The 14,364-nt window shown below is 42.8% G+C and overlaps 1 protein-coding gene across 4 annotated transcripts in view; it reads right to left on the bottom strand.

Moving 5' to 3' along the window:
- Nucleotides 1–1,925: 1,925 nt before the first annotated feature.
- LOC142652232 (uncharacterized) overlaps nt 1,926–14,364 on the bottom strand; it is a 32,211-nt gene continuing 19,772 nt past the window's right edge. For all 4 annotated transcript variants that reach the window (XM_075827853.1, XM_075827855.1, XM_075827854.1 and 1 more), the window contains 4 exons: nt 11,281–11,407; nt 5,997–6,104; nt 5,359–5,448; nt 1,926–3,436 (listed from right to left, as the gene is read on the bottom strand). In XM_075827853.1, the coding sequence (XP_075683968.1) occupies nt 1,962–3,436; nt 5,359–5,448; nt 5,997–6,104; nt 11,281–11,407 (1,800 nt within the window). In that variant the 3' untranslated portion in view covers nt 1,926–1,961. The remainder of the gene's footprint in view (nt 3,437–5,358; nt 5,449–5,996; nt 6,105–11,280; nt 11,408–14,364) is intronic.

Below are 14,364 nucleotides of genomic sequence, written 5' to 3'. Positions count from 1 at the left end.
ACATTTACCTGCCTGGCACCTCATGGATGGAGTAAATGTACATTAATCATTTATGTCACAAACTGGCGCACGTCTGACCCACGACTCCTCCTCTAGACACGTTTCAATACTATAAGGCCCCATGCACACCAACGTGCTTTTGCGGCCGCAATTCCCCCTAAAATACACGAGAGAATTGCGGCCCCATTCATTCCAATGGGGCCATGCACACGACCGTGGTTTCCACGGTCCGTGCATGGCCCAGGAGCCTGGACCGCAGAAAAAACGGACATGTCTTATTACGGCCGTGTTCTGCGGTCCGGGCTCATTGAAAATAATGGCCGCGGCCATGTGCATGGTCCGTGATTTGCAGGCGGCTCGAGGCTGACAATCCACTGCCGGCCGACCCGAAAATCTCGGCCGTGCACATGCCTACAGTCGTACGCATGAGGCCTTAAGGCAGGGTAAGAAAAAATGCAGGAAATTCATGATTAATTTAGTGGTACTCCATGTTCTTGCAGCAATTTGCTTAATGTGAGATTGTCAGTAGGGAAAATGGTATATTAAATTGCAACGCTGATTAGAGAGAAATATTTCCATATATGTGCAGCACGTGGCTGTATTAAATCCAGAGCTGCACTCACTATTCTGCTGGTGGGGTCACTGTGTACATACATTACATTACTTATCCTGTACTGATCCTGAGTTACATCCTGTATTATACTCCAGAGCTGCACTCACTATTCTGCTCGTGGAGTCCCTGTGTACATACATGACATTACTTATCCTATACTGATCCTGAGTTATATCCTGTATTATACTCCAGAGCTGCACTCACTATTCTGCTGGTGGAGTCACTGTGTACATACATTACATTACTTACATCCTGTACTGATCCTGAGTTACATCCTGTATTATACTCCAGAGCTGCACTCACTATTCTGCTGGTGGAGTCACTGTGTACATACATTACTTATCCTGTACTGATCCTGAGTTACGTCCTGTATTATACTCCAGAGCTACACTCACTATTCTGCTGGTGGAGTCACTGTGTACATACATTACATTACTTATCCTGTACTGATCCTGAGTTACATCCTGTATTATACTCCAGAGCTGCACTTACTATTCTGCTGGTGGAGTCACTGTGTACATACATTACATTACTTATCCTGTACTGATCCTGAGTTACATCCTGTATTATACTCCAGAGCTGCACTCACTATTCTGCTGGTGGAATCACTGTGTACATACATTACTTATCCTGTACTGATCCTGAGTTACATCCTGTATTATACTCCAGAGCTGTACTCACTATTCTGCTGGTGGAGTCACTGTGTACATACATTACTTATCCTGTACTGATCCTGAGTTATATCCTGTATTATACTCCAGAGCTGCACTCACTATTCTGCTGGTGGAATCACTGTGTACATACATTACTTATCCTGTACTGATCCTGAGTTACATCCTGTATTATTCCCCAGAGCTGCACTCACTATTCTGCGGGTTGTTATTCAAAACAGTCAGCAAGCTAGTCATCAGATACCCTCCTAATAGCTTAGCTGAGCTTCTATAATGCAGGACAGGAGTCAGTCTTTTTTTTTTTTGCATTAGATGACTGTACAATGCCTGATGTAAAGACGACTCTACAGAATGCAAATCACTAGAGCAAGCTCTGAGCAGACACTGAAGAAGCAGGGAATGCTGGGAGCATTCAGCTCAGAAGCCTGCAGATGTCTCCATGAGTTTAGACTACCACTTCTACCACAAAGGAAAGCAGTAGCTTTAACGGCTCATTATAAACTTTGCTACAATGTAGGGAATGGAGTGGGAGGATGTAGTAGGAACTTCCATAATACTTTATAGGACTACAATTTTTCATTGGTCCAGATGAGACATACACAAGATGTCCATGACCCGACAGCCACATGCACAACGGACAATACGCCATAAATATTTATTATGTCAGGTCATATATCTTACACAGTGTATCTAGACTCACTGGGTCTGTAACAGACGCGCTTCACGTAGTCCTTGCAGGCCACTATCTCCTGCCGTGGTCTCTTTAGGATTTTATTCAAATTAGTCGGAGATATCCCAATGACGTCTTGTGTACACACATCAGATGGGTTCTCGGTTGCTTGGATCCCATTGGATTTCTTTTGCAGGAGACTTGATGGTGATGTAAACTTCCTTGTGTTTGGACACGTCTCCTTGAACGGGATCGGTGGTTGTTTGGAGGGTATCGTCCCACCATGACCAGCTTTGGAAGAATCATGTGTATGTTGATGCAGGTGAAGCAGGGACCGGAAGCTGAAGGCTTTCTCGCAGTACTTACACTTGTACGGTCTCTTCCTCTCATATTTACACCTATGCATAAAAAGTTTCAGCAGTTTCCCAAACTTTTGTCCACAATCGTGACATACAAGCACCAGGCTGTGAGACCGTCCGTGTCTCAGCAACGTTCTGTGATGCCTGAAACATTTCTTGCAGTTCTTACACCTATAGAGTCTCTCAACATCAAGCCCTGCGAGATCCTCATCCGAAAGGTGTTTCTTCCTCTGTAAACTTTGCCCTTGATTCTTTGCAGGGTCCATAACCAACAAAGAATCGGAAGGACCGACACGTGGGGAATCATCTTCTTTAGATGGGATGTCTTTACCGTCAGCCCACCGAATAATGTCTGTGACCCTATTGTGGTTCGAAAGTGGTTGTGTGTTGGGGGTGAGGGCTTTGGAGTTGGTCTTCTTGGCTTCCGGTTCCTTTGGAGGACTCTTGGGTTGGAGGTCCCCGTCACCACCTTTGTCCTTGGAATGAACTTTGGCATGTTTTAGAAAATAGATCAGTCTGGTGTAGACCTTCTCACATTTATGACACTTGTATATTTCATTCCTTACATGCTCGCGCTGGTGGCTCACTAGGGCCTTCTTGTATTGGAAGCGCTGAGGACACAGGGAACATTCTAGGAGTCTTGAATGGGCTTCTTCCACGTGCAAGATGAGTTGCAGGTCAGAATCGAACTTCTCACCGCATTTGGTACACCGCTTTGGTTTCCGGTGCACTGCCATGTGTTCCTTCAAGTCTTTACTTGTCTGGAAAGCCGACGGGCAGCTGTGACACTTGTATTCAATGACTTGGTGAGTTTTCTGGTGTTTCTTGAGGTGTGAGATCTTTTTGAAGCTCTTCTCACACAAGGAGCATTGATACTGTAGTCCGCGGTAGTGAGTCCTCTGGTGCCCGATGAGATGCAACTCCTGCATATAACCTTTTCCACAGTCAACGCAGACAAATTGTTTTTTGCTGTTCACATTCACTAAGCTGCAGTAGCAATTAAAGACACCTCTACACTTCAGACATTTTGGCGGATGGTCTTTTAAGCTTTTCTTCGGTCTGGGAGTTTCACAGTCGTCAACCACGTCCTTCTTGGTCCGGTTTTCGTTGGGAGATCCACTTTCTACAACGTAAACATTGAAGTTTGCATTAAATAAGGACAGTGTCACCCCTGTATGATCCCTATACCTCTACAATGTCATTGGTGGAACATTACAAATTTTTACATAGAATAATCACAGAGCATCATACAGCTTATATATACACACATACATTACTTATCCTGTACTGATCCTGAGTTACATCCTGTTTTATACTCCAGAGCTGCACTCACTATTCTGCTGGTGGAGTCACTGTGTACATACATTACATTACTTATCCTGTACTGATCCTAAGTTACATCCTGTATTATACTCCAGAGCTGCACTCACTATTCTGCTGGTGGAGTCACTGTGTACATACATTACATTACTTATCCTGTACTGATCCTGAGTTACATCCTGTTTTATACTCCAGAGCTGCACTCACTATTCTGCTGGTGGAGTCACTGTGTACATACATTACATTACTTATCCTGTACTGATCCTAAGTTACATCCTGTATTATACTCCAGAGCTGCACTCACTATTCTGCTGGTGGAGTCACTGTGTACATACATTACATTACTTATCCTGTACTGATCTTGACTTACATCCTGTATTATACTCCAGAGCTGCACTCACTATTCTGCTGGTGGAGTCACTGTGTACATACATTACATTACTTATCCTGTACTGATCCTAAGTTACATCCTGTATTATACTCCAGAGCTGCACTCACTATTCTGCTGGTGGAGTCACTGTGTACATACATTACATTACTTATCCTGTACTGATCTTGACTTACATCCTGTATTATACTCCAGAGCTGCACTCACTATTCTGCTGGAGGAGTCACTGTGTACATACATTACATTACTTATCCTGTACTGATCCTGAGTTACATCCTGTATTATACTCCAGAGCTGCACTCACTATTCTGCTGGTGGAGTCACTGTGTACATACATTACATTACTTATCCTGTACTGATCCTGAGTTACATCCTGTATTATACTCCAGAGCTGCACTCACTATTCTGCTGGTGGAGTCACTGTGTACATACATTACATTACTTATCCTGTACTGATCCTAAGTTACATCCTGTATTATACTCCAGAGCTGCACTCACTATTCTGCTGGTGGAGTCACTGTGTACATACATTACATTACTTATCCTGTACTGATCCCGAGTTACATCCTGTATTATACTCCAGAGCTGCACTCACTATTCTGCTGGTGGAGTCACTGTGTACGTACATTGTTTATGCTTTACTCATCCTCCGTTACATCCTGTATTATTCTACACAGTGGAGGAGATATATCAAAACGTGCAAAGGAAAAGTTGCTGTTTTCATTTTCCAAAAGGCCTCTGAAAAATGAGAACTGTAAAATGATTGGTGCCCATGGACAACTACTCCATTTTTCCTTTGCACCAGTTTTTTATGTCTCTCGCCCATTGTGTAGTATAATACAGGATATAACTCAGGATCAGTACAGGATATGTAATGTATGTACACAGTGACTCCACCAGCACAATAGTGAGTGCAGCTCTGGAGTATAATACAGGAGGTAACTGAGGATCAGTACAGGATAAGTAATGTAATGTATGTACACAGTGACTGAACCAGCAGAATAGTGAGTGCAGCTCTGGAGTATAATACAGGATATAACTCAGGATAAGTAATGTAATGTATGAACACAGTGACTCTACCAGCAGAATAGTGAGTGCAGCTCTGGAGTATAATACAGGATGAGTAATGTAATGTATGTATACAGTGACTCCACCAGCAGAATAGTGAGTGCAGCTCTGGAGTATAATACAGGATAAGTAATGAATGTACACAGTGACTCAATGGTTTATGTAGAATAATTCTGTAGGTGAATACAATGTATACTCCCATCCCATGTGCTGCTTTACTGATGCTATAATATCAGATAATATCGATGCACAGCGGATTAGTCACTTACTAGTTATCACATAATTGGCGACGGTCGGCACAGCCAGGAAATCCACCGGCATTGTCTTTCGCAATGTGTTTTGTTTTGGCCTCTCGATTTCTAAGAAATAAAAACAGAGATATATTCTATAGATGTACAAGAAGCCAGGACAGTATTTCTAATAACGTAATGTCCTCAAAAGACTGGGGATGGGATAAACAAGTTCTTGGGTCGACCCCTTAAAGGAGTGTCTCAGACATTGGTGGCACAGACTAGAATATGGCACCAATGTCTATTTAGTGGGGGTCTAATGTCTGTAACCCCTGCTGAGGCATCCCACAAAGAAACAAATACCCCTGGTACACATTTATTTTACATGGAAGCCTACAGGCGACGTACCTACAGTTGCATATGTCGGGGGTTACGTGTGCACACGTCGGGATATTTCCCCGGTCTATGCACTGAATGTAAATGAACACTGCGATGTGATCAGAGTCTACGTTAGGGTTTTCTAAGCGATATCTGCTTCTGGTCGTTGGGTGAACACTATGGCCGCCTTTGGGTTGGTATTACACAAGCAGATTTTGGAGATTTTTTGGGGGAGGGGGAGGGGGGGTTGTTCCCAGAATTCTGATTATTGGAAGACGTTAGAGACACAATCGCCGTACCTGTATCTGAGGAGAGTTTTGACTTGTCATATACCCTGATGTTCGGCACGTCCGGTTTCTCCCACAGCTCAATCTGCTGGAACACGGGCGGTGTTTCCATTTCAAGTCCTGAAATGAACAGACAAAACACGGGTTACAGCAAGATCTAGCACATGGCGAAGGGTCCGAAGTCTGTGTCCGCACTTCATTCCATCAGAGGCATATCCTGACGTAAACCTCTGATGGAAGGCTGCTGGTATATGCGACTCTATAGGCATACGCCGAACATAGGTCCCCATTGTGAAAGACGAATACTGCGCGGCATACGTTTTTTACTATAGACCTCTACATGTAGTGGGGTCTGAAATGAAACATTGTTTACATCCAGATCTAGTCTTCCTGCTCACACAGCATGTAACAATGTATCAATGTAGGTAAGAGCCAGCAGCCCGGCGTACAGGATAGGAGAGAGATTTGTATTACTCCACGAGCCGTATATACGATATTATACACTCCTCAAAATTGGAATCGCAACACCAAGAAAAAAAAAAAATTCGAATTTTGGAAATCACAGGATGGATAGACAGGTTAATGATATGTTAGTGATATGCAAATGATACAAAAATGGACACAAATTCTAAACATTTTGATTTATTCAGTATAGAGTATGAGCGCAACGCACAGAAATCCACGCACTTCCACGGCTTGGCAGATATCAATGAGGTTATTAATGGATATGTTATGACACGCTGAATGCACTTGGGCACACAAATCATCAGGATTGGCAGCTGGCAGGTCCCTTTACAATTGCTGACCAATGACGTTCCAGATGTGCTTGATGGGAGACACGTCCGGAGATACTGCAGGCCATGGTAGCATGTTAAGGCCACACAGGCTGCTCACAGTAGCACGAGCAACACGCGTTGTCCTGTTGAAAACAGCTTCTGGGACACTTTGAAGAAATGGCCGCACCACTGGTTCCATGACCAAATCAATGCAACGTCAAGCTGTTCGTATACATAAAATGAAGACTAGAGGGGTCCGGCTACCATACAAAATGCCACCCAAACCATAATCCCGGGAGTAGGACCGGTGTGACGTTCCCTTGTGAAGGCCTCCCCATGGCGTTGTCCACGTGGTCTCCAGACCAATCTACGGCTATCATTGCATCCGAGATAAAAGCGGGACGCCCTTGAGAGCGGTGGCGTGTGGTCAATGGAACACCTGTAGCTAGACGTCTGGCTCGTAGCTCAACATTGTGCAATCACCTTCTGATAGTTTGTGTCGACGCTGGTTGCCGCCCTAGGCTTGGGATGTGACGTCCAATTTCACTTGCAGTACAGAATGGATATAACTACGCGCCATTCTTCCAATCAGATGATCCGTCCATGCAGAGGTTCGCCTCCACGCACCTATTGCTGTCATTGCCGTTCATAGTTTTTCTCCCAACCTCCGGGACACGCAACGCTGAACAGCGCAGACATCTCGGCCTAGGTGCGTAGCAATCTGCCGGAGTGATAAACCAAGGTCCCTCAGGTCAAGGATTGTGTCCCTCTTCGTTTTTGAGGTTTCAAGTGGCTAAAAACTTTGCTTTCAATCCGGCTTTTATCCCTCCCCCACACATGCCACAGATTGGAGCTAGGGGTATAAAAATGTGATCATTTGCAGATCTTCACAACACCTGCGACTTCCTCGATTTCCATAAACTTACGACTTGTACTTCTTGGTGTTGCAATTTCAATGTTGAGGAGTGTATAAAGGAAAAACACAATGACTCCCACCAGTGGTAATTGGGGCTTAACGCAACTTTATTAACACTCCCCTGATCTAACCAGCGAGGCGTCAGGTGTGGAGGAGGGGTGCACTGATAAAGCAATAGTGTCAGGTTGTCTTTTTGGGTGGCGTCATAATACTTATTCGAATGGTGTAAAATGCAGATGTTCTATAGTTTGGCCACCAGTGACGGCTGCATAGAGGGTCATTAACACCCATGACGGTACAGATAGCGTCCAAAACTATAAAGAAAAATATGACTAAATATTCATTAACCCCGAGATTTCACCTTCAAATTGATACTTCCTAGTAGACCATTGTGGCATTTTTAGGGGTGTATATTGGGTACGAATACTTGCAGGGGCCGTAATTGAACCCTTTTCTTGCCGTGACAATTTTCACACTTTTGTCATAAACAAATAAACCCTGAATAAAACGCCACCCAGCACTTTACACTCATGGGCACCTTCATGCAGCTTTGCATCAAAGCGTAATTGTTAACAATCCATAAAAATACATTTGTGGCTAAAAATCTGACCCCAGATGCCAGCAACATCCAAGACACGAAGTGGTTAGATTAGGAGCAGGGGTGGTTATATGTGCAAGTTCTTCTTATCCCTTTTAAAGTGGAAAAAAAATAAAGACCCCCCCCCATCAGTGGCAAATTAATTAGACCATAGGACCTGGGCTGCTCTAAAAACTTTGGCCCCCTTCTCTACCGCCGCCCTATCATGTCTATAGTGAACAACACCTTTCTATGTGAGCTTTGACAACTGTGTTTTATAATTCCCTTTGTCAAAGGGCTGTGTCCCTACATACTGAGTCTCCAAACATTGCTGACAGTATCACAAGGAGTATCACACATCCTCTTGACAATGGGAATGGTAACACACATTTGTCTATTAGTCCTGGGCTACACAAAGACGTGTTGTGTAATACAGGGCTTTTCTATAACAGACATGTCAGGAAAGGTGACAGATCCTCTATAAAGCCAATGACTTACAGGTGACGCCTTTTCTGATGAGTCGTTCTCTTTTCTTCTCTGTCTGACACAAACAGTTATGGTGACTTGTCCTGACCACTGCAGAGTTTCCTGCCGAGATCTCTTTGCTTCTCGCTTTCGCAGCCATTTCCAGCCCCTATAGCAAACACAAAAATGCAGACACCAAACCCCTTAAATTGTTCCATACTCCAGACCAGACCATTAAGCAAGGCCAGACCCCAGAATACATACATACCCCAGACGATCTCAACTATTGCAGTCCCCAGACCGCCCTAAACAAATGCAGACCCCAGAACAAGCACCCTAAATACCGACCCCCTAAATACAGAATCTGGTCCTTAAATACAGACAACCAGACCAGACCCCCTAAACTAATGCACACCACAGACCTGACCCCCTATATACAGACCCCAGACCTGACCCCCTAAGCTAATACAGACCTCAGGCCAGACCCGCTAAATACAGACCCCATACCCCTTAAAATAATACAGACCCCAGGCCAGACCCCTAATCTAATACAGACTCCAGACCAGACCCCTAAACTAAACAGACACCAGACCCCATATACTTACATAGGAGATTACACTCTTTTCTATGGAGTCTTGCTGCTCTCCTCTCTCGTTTAAGGATCTGTCTACATGGTCATGTGACCTTATGTCTGCAGGTTCTTTTGCAGGACCAGGGGCACACGCAGGAATATTAGCGGGGGGGGGGTTTCCAAACACATAACTTTCAAACCAAGTTATTTTTGTCACGCTCCTGCTACCCTTTGGTTTTTACGCTACGAGTATTGGTTTTCACTTATCCACCAGTATAGCCCTTTATATTACAAGCTCTAAGGGCTAGGCTAGTGGATATGTGCTGACCACTACTGGTATTGTAAAAACCAGCGTAAATAGTGCCACAGTGTCCTTTGTAGACCGTGCCACACACTGTCCTCTGCAGACCGTGCCACACACTGACCCCTGCAGACAGTGCCACACACTGACCCCTGCAGACAGTGCCACACACTGACCCCTGCAGACAGTGCCACACACTGACCCCTGCAGACAGTGCCACACACTGACCCCTGCAGACAGTGCCACACACTGCCCCCTGCAGACAGTGCCACACACTGACCCCTGCAGACAGTGCCACACACTGACCCCTGCAGACAGTGCCACACACTGACCCCTGCAGACAGTGCCACACACTGCCCCCTGCAGACAGTGCCACACTGCCCCCTGCAGACAGTGCCACACACTGCCCCCTGCAGACAGTGCCACACACTGCCCCCTGCAGACAGTGCCACACACTGCCCCCTGCAGACAGTGCCACACACTGCCCCTGCAGACAGTGCCACACACTGCCCTCTGCAGACAGTGCCACACACTGCCCTCTGCAGACAGTGCCACACACTGCCCACTGCAGACAGTGCCACACACTGCCCTCTGCAGACAGTGCCACACTGCCCCCTGCAGACAGTGCCACACACTGCCCCCTGCAGACAGTGCCACACACTGCCCCCTGCAGACAGTGCCACACACTGCCCCCTGCAGACAGTGCCACACACTGCCCTCTGCAGACAGTGCCACACACTGCCCTCTGCAGACAGTGCCACACACTGCCCTCTGCAGACAGTGCCACACACTGCCCTCTGCAGACAGTGCCACACACTGCCCACTGCAGACAGTGCCACACACTGCCCTCTGCAGACAGTGCCACACACTGCCCTCTGCAGACAGTGCCACACACTGTCTTTCCATCGCGCTGTCTGCATCCCAAAAACACGTTGAATGGCGGGAAAGGGAACTAATAGTTCCCCTGTCTTGTCAGTACTGTCAATTGTATCCGCGTCCTTAGGAGTCTCACAGTATGTAAGGGCCTTCCGGCCCTTGTCACAGGGGACTTACCGGGAACCTGGAAACCCCCCCTCCGTGCGCACTATTAAAGCAGTTTTGTTGCGTTTTTTGCCGCATTTTGAAGCAGAAACACTAGACAAAACTGTGAAGTGCTTTTATACTTTGGGCATCCTCGGGTCCGTCCAGGTGGCCATCCTAAACAGCCCTATGGGGATCTGCCACTACCCCCATTTGACAATCAGAGAGCACAACTCCTTTCTCATTGGTAAGAGGGGTGATGATATGAAGAACAGTTCCTGTTTCCCCCCTCCCGGGGTCACTGGAGTTTGTACAGGGGGTGATCTAGTAACAGGCTAGGATATTTCTTCCTGCTCTCACTTGCAGCTTCATCCTCTCCCACCTCCTCCCCTACACAGACACAGCACCAGGAAGTCAAACTTTTCTTGCTGCTCCTTGATTTCACACCAGTGCGGCTTACCAAATATTACTCCTAGAGACTTGGTCCTGGTGTCAAGATAAGATTCTAGACTTAAAAGTGATCAAAGAGTAAGCCTTCACATTCTAGTCGCGGCAAGCATTTATAAAGTCCTGATGTCTTACATACATCCTCAATGAAAGGTTAAACAGGGTCCTGGTGCTATCTCCCCTTTACACTATTACAGACTTATGTTAGGGAAATCTCTATTACCCAAAGACAGTAGATTTGCATAGTTCTCCTTCATGACTTCTTTGTAAAGTTCCCGTTGGCTTTGACCCAAGTTCCTCCATTCTTCCTCTGAGAAATACAAGGCCACGTCATCAAACATCAGCTGCATCTATAAAAGATAAAGCAGAGAAAATAAGAGATCAATGAACGGAAGACATGTAGAAACTGACAAACCCGATTATAGCTGGCCAGAGTCATAGTACTTCTGTTGGTGGAACCCGGCAATGTACATGGGATCCATCAACAGTCAAGTCTAAGGGGCCTGTAGAATGTCCCCAGACGTCCGCCAACAGAAAAAACCTCACCGAGACACGCGGCATAACCGGTCTATGTCACGCCTGTAATTCCTCTCCACTAAAACGACATGCATGTTTTGCAGAGTCAATGGTAAATTTTAATGGGGATTTTGGATTAATAGCAGCGAAAAGCTACATAATGTCTAGCCAGCTTGTCCGCCCCAGAAGAAGACTCGAGAATTAACAAGGGTATTTATATTGATAGCCCCATGACTAGTCAGCACAGGGCAAACAGGCAGGTTTCTAGGTATTATATATTATCAGATGCTCCTGGAACCTGCTATAACCGTAATGTTTGCACTATAAAATGTCTGGAGAAGACAAAAGGAGAGACATTTCTTCTTTCAATATCTCTGTTATTCAGTATCGTTATACATTAAAAAAAAAAAAAAAGAAGAACGTGAATATTTTTGATATGCACTAAACATCTAAAATCGGTAAAATAAGTGCATTACTATGCACACCAGTATATTTTATTAAAAGAGTGATTCCACACAGAAGAATATATTATAAGATTATAATACTGCCCCCTATATAAGAACATAACTACTATAATACTGCCCCTATATACAAGAATATAACTACTATAATACTGCCCCCTATATACAAGAATATAACTACTATAATACTGCCCCTATATACAAGAATATAACTACTATAATACTGCCCCCTATATACAAGAATATAACTACTATAATACTGCTCCTATATACAAGAATATAACTACTATAATACTGCCCCCTATGTACAAGAATATAACTACTATAATACTGACCCCTATATACAGGAATATAACTACTATAATACTGCCCCCTATATACAAGAATATAACTACTATAATACTGACCCCTATATACAGGAATATAACTACTATAATACTGACCCCTATATACAGGAATATAACTACTATAATACTGCCCCTATATACAGGAATATAACTACTATAATACTGCTCCTATATACAAGAATATAACTACTATAATACTGCCCCCTATGTACAAGAATATAACTACTATAATACTGACCCCTATATACAGGAATATAACTACTATAATACTGCCCCCTATATATAAGAACATAACTACTATAATACTGCCCCCTATATACAAGAATATAATTACTATAATACTGCTCCTGTATACAAGAATATAACTGCTATAATACTGCCTCTTATATACAAGAATATAACTACTATAATACTGCCCCCTATATACAAGAATATAACTACTATAATACTGCTCCTATATACAAGAATATAACTACTATAATACTGCTCCTATATACAAGAATATAACTGCTATATTACTGCCACTATATACAAGAATATAACTACTATAATACTGCCCCCTATATACAAGAATATAATTACTATAATACTGCTCCTGTATACAAGAATATAACTGCTATAATACTGCTCCTATATACAAGAATATAACTACTATAATACTGCCACTATATACAAGAATATAACTACTACAATACTGCCCCTATATACAAGAATATAACTATTATAATACTGCCCCTATATACAAGAATATAACTACTATAATACTGCCCCCTATACAAGAATAGAACTACTATAATACTGCTCCTGCATACAAGAATATAACTACTATAATACTGCCCCTATATACAAGAATATAACTACTATAATACTGCTCCTGCATACAAGAATATAACTACTATAATACTGCCACTATATACAAGAACATAACTACTACAATACTGCCCCTATATACAAGAATATAACTATTATAATACTGCCCCTATATACAAGAATATAACTACTATAATACTGCCCCCTATACAAGAATATAACTACTATAATACTGCTCCTGCATACAAGAATATAACTACTATAATACTGCCCCTATATACAAGAATATAACTACTATAATACTGCCCCTATATACAAGAATATAACTACAATAATACTGCTCCCTATATACAAGAATATAACTACTATAATACTGCCCCCTATATACAAGAATATAACTACTATAATACTGCTCCCTATATACAAGAATATAACTACTATAAAACTGCCCCTATATACAAGAATATAACTACAATAATACTGCCCCCTATATAAAAGAATATAACTACTATAATACTGCTCCCTATATACAAGAATATAACTACTATAATACTGCCTCCTATATACAAGAATATACCTACTATAATACTGCCCCTATATACAAGAATATAACTACTATAATACTGCTCCCTATATACAAGAATATAACTACTATAATACTGCTCCTATATACAAGAATATAACTACTATAATACTGCCCCTATATACAAGAATATAACTACTATAATACTGCCCCTATATACAAGAATATAACTACTATAATACTGCTCCTATATACAAGAATATAACTACTATAATACTGCCCCCTATATACAAGAATATAACTACTATAATACTGCCCCCTATACACAAGAATATAACTACTATAATACTGCCCCCTATATACAAGAATATAACGACTATAATACTGCTCCCTATATACAAGAATATAACTACTATAATACTGCCCCCTATACACAAGAATATAACTACTATAATACTGCCCCCTATATACAAGAATATAACTACTATAATACTGCCCCTATATACAAGAATATAATTACTATAATACTGCTCCTGTATACAAGAATATAACTACTATAATACTGCCCCCTATATACAAGAATATAATTACTATAATACTGCCCCTATACAAGAATATAACTACTATAATACTGCCCCCTATATACAAGA

Source organism: Rhinoderma darwinii, chromosome 5 (assembly GCF_050947455.1).
Source record: "Rhinoderma darwinii isolate aRhiDar2 chromosome 5, aRhiDar2.hap1, whole genome shotgun sequence".
NCBI lineage: Eukaryota > Metazoa > Chordata > Amphibia > Anura > Rhinodermatidae > Rhinoderma > Rhinoderma darwinii.
Note: the sequence above shows the minus strand (reverse complement) of the source record. Positions and strands in the feature narration are given on the sequence as shown.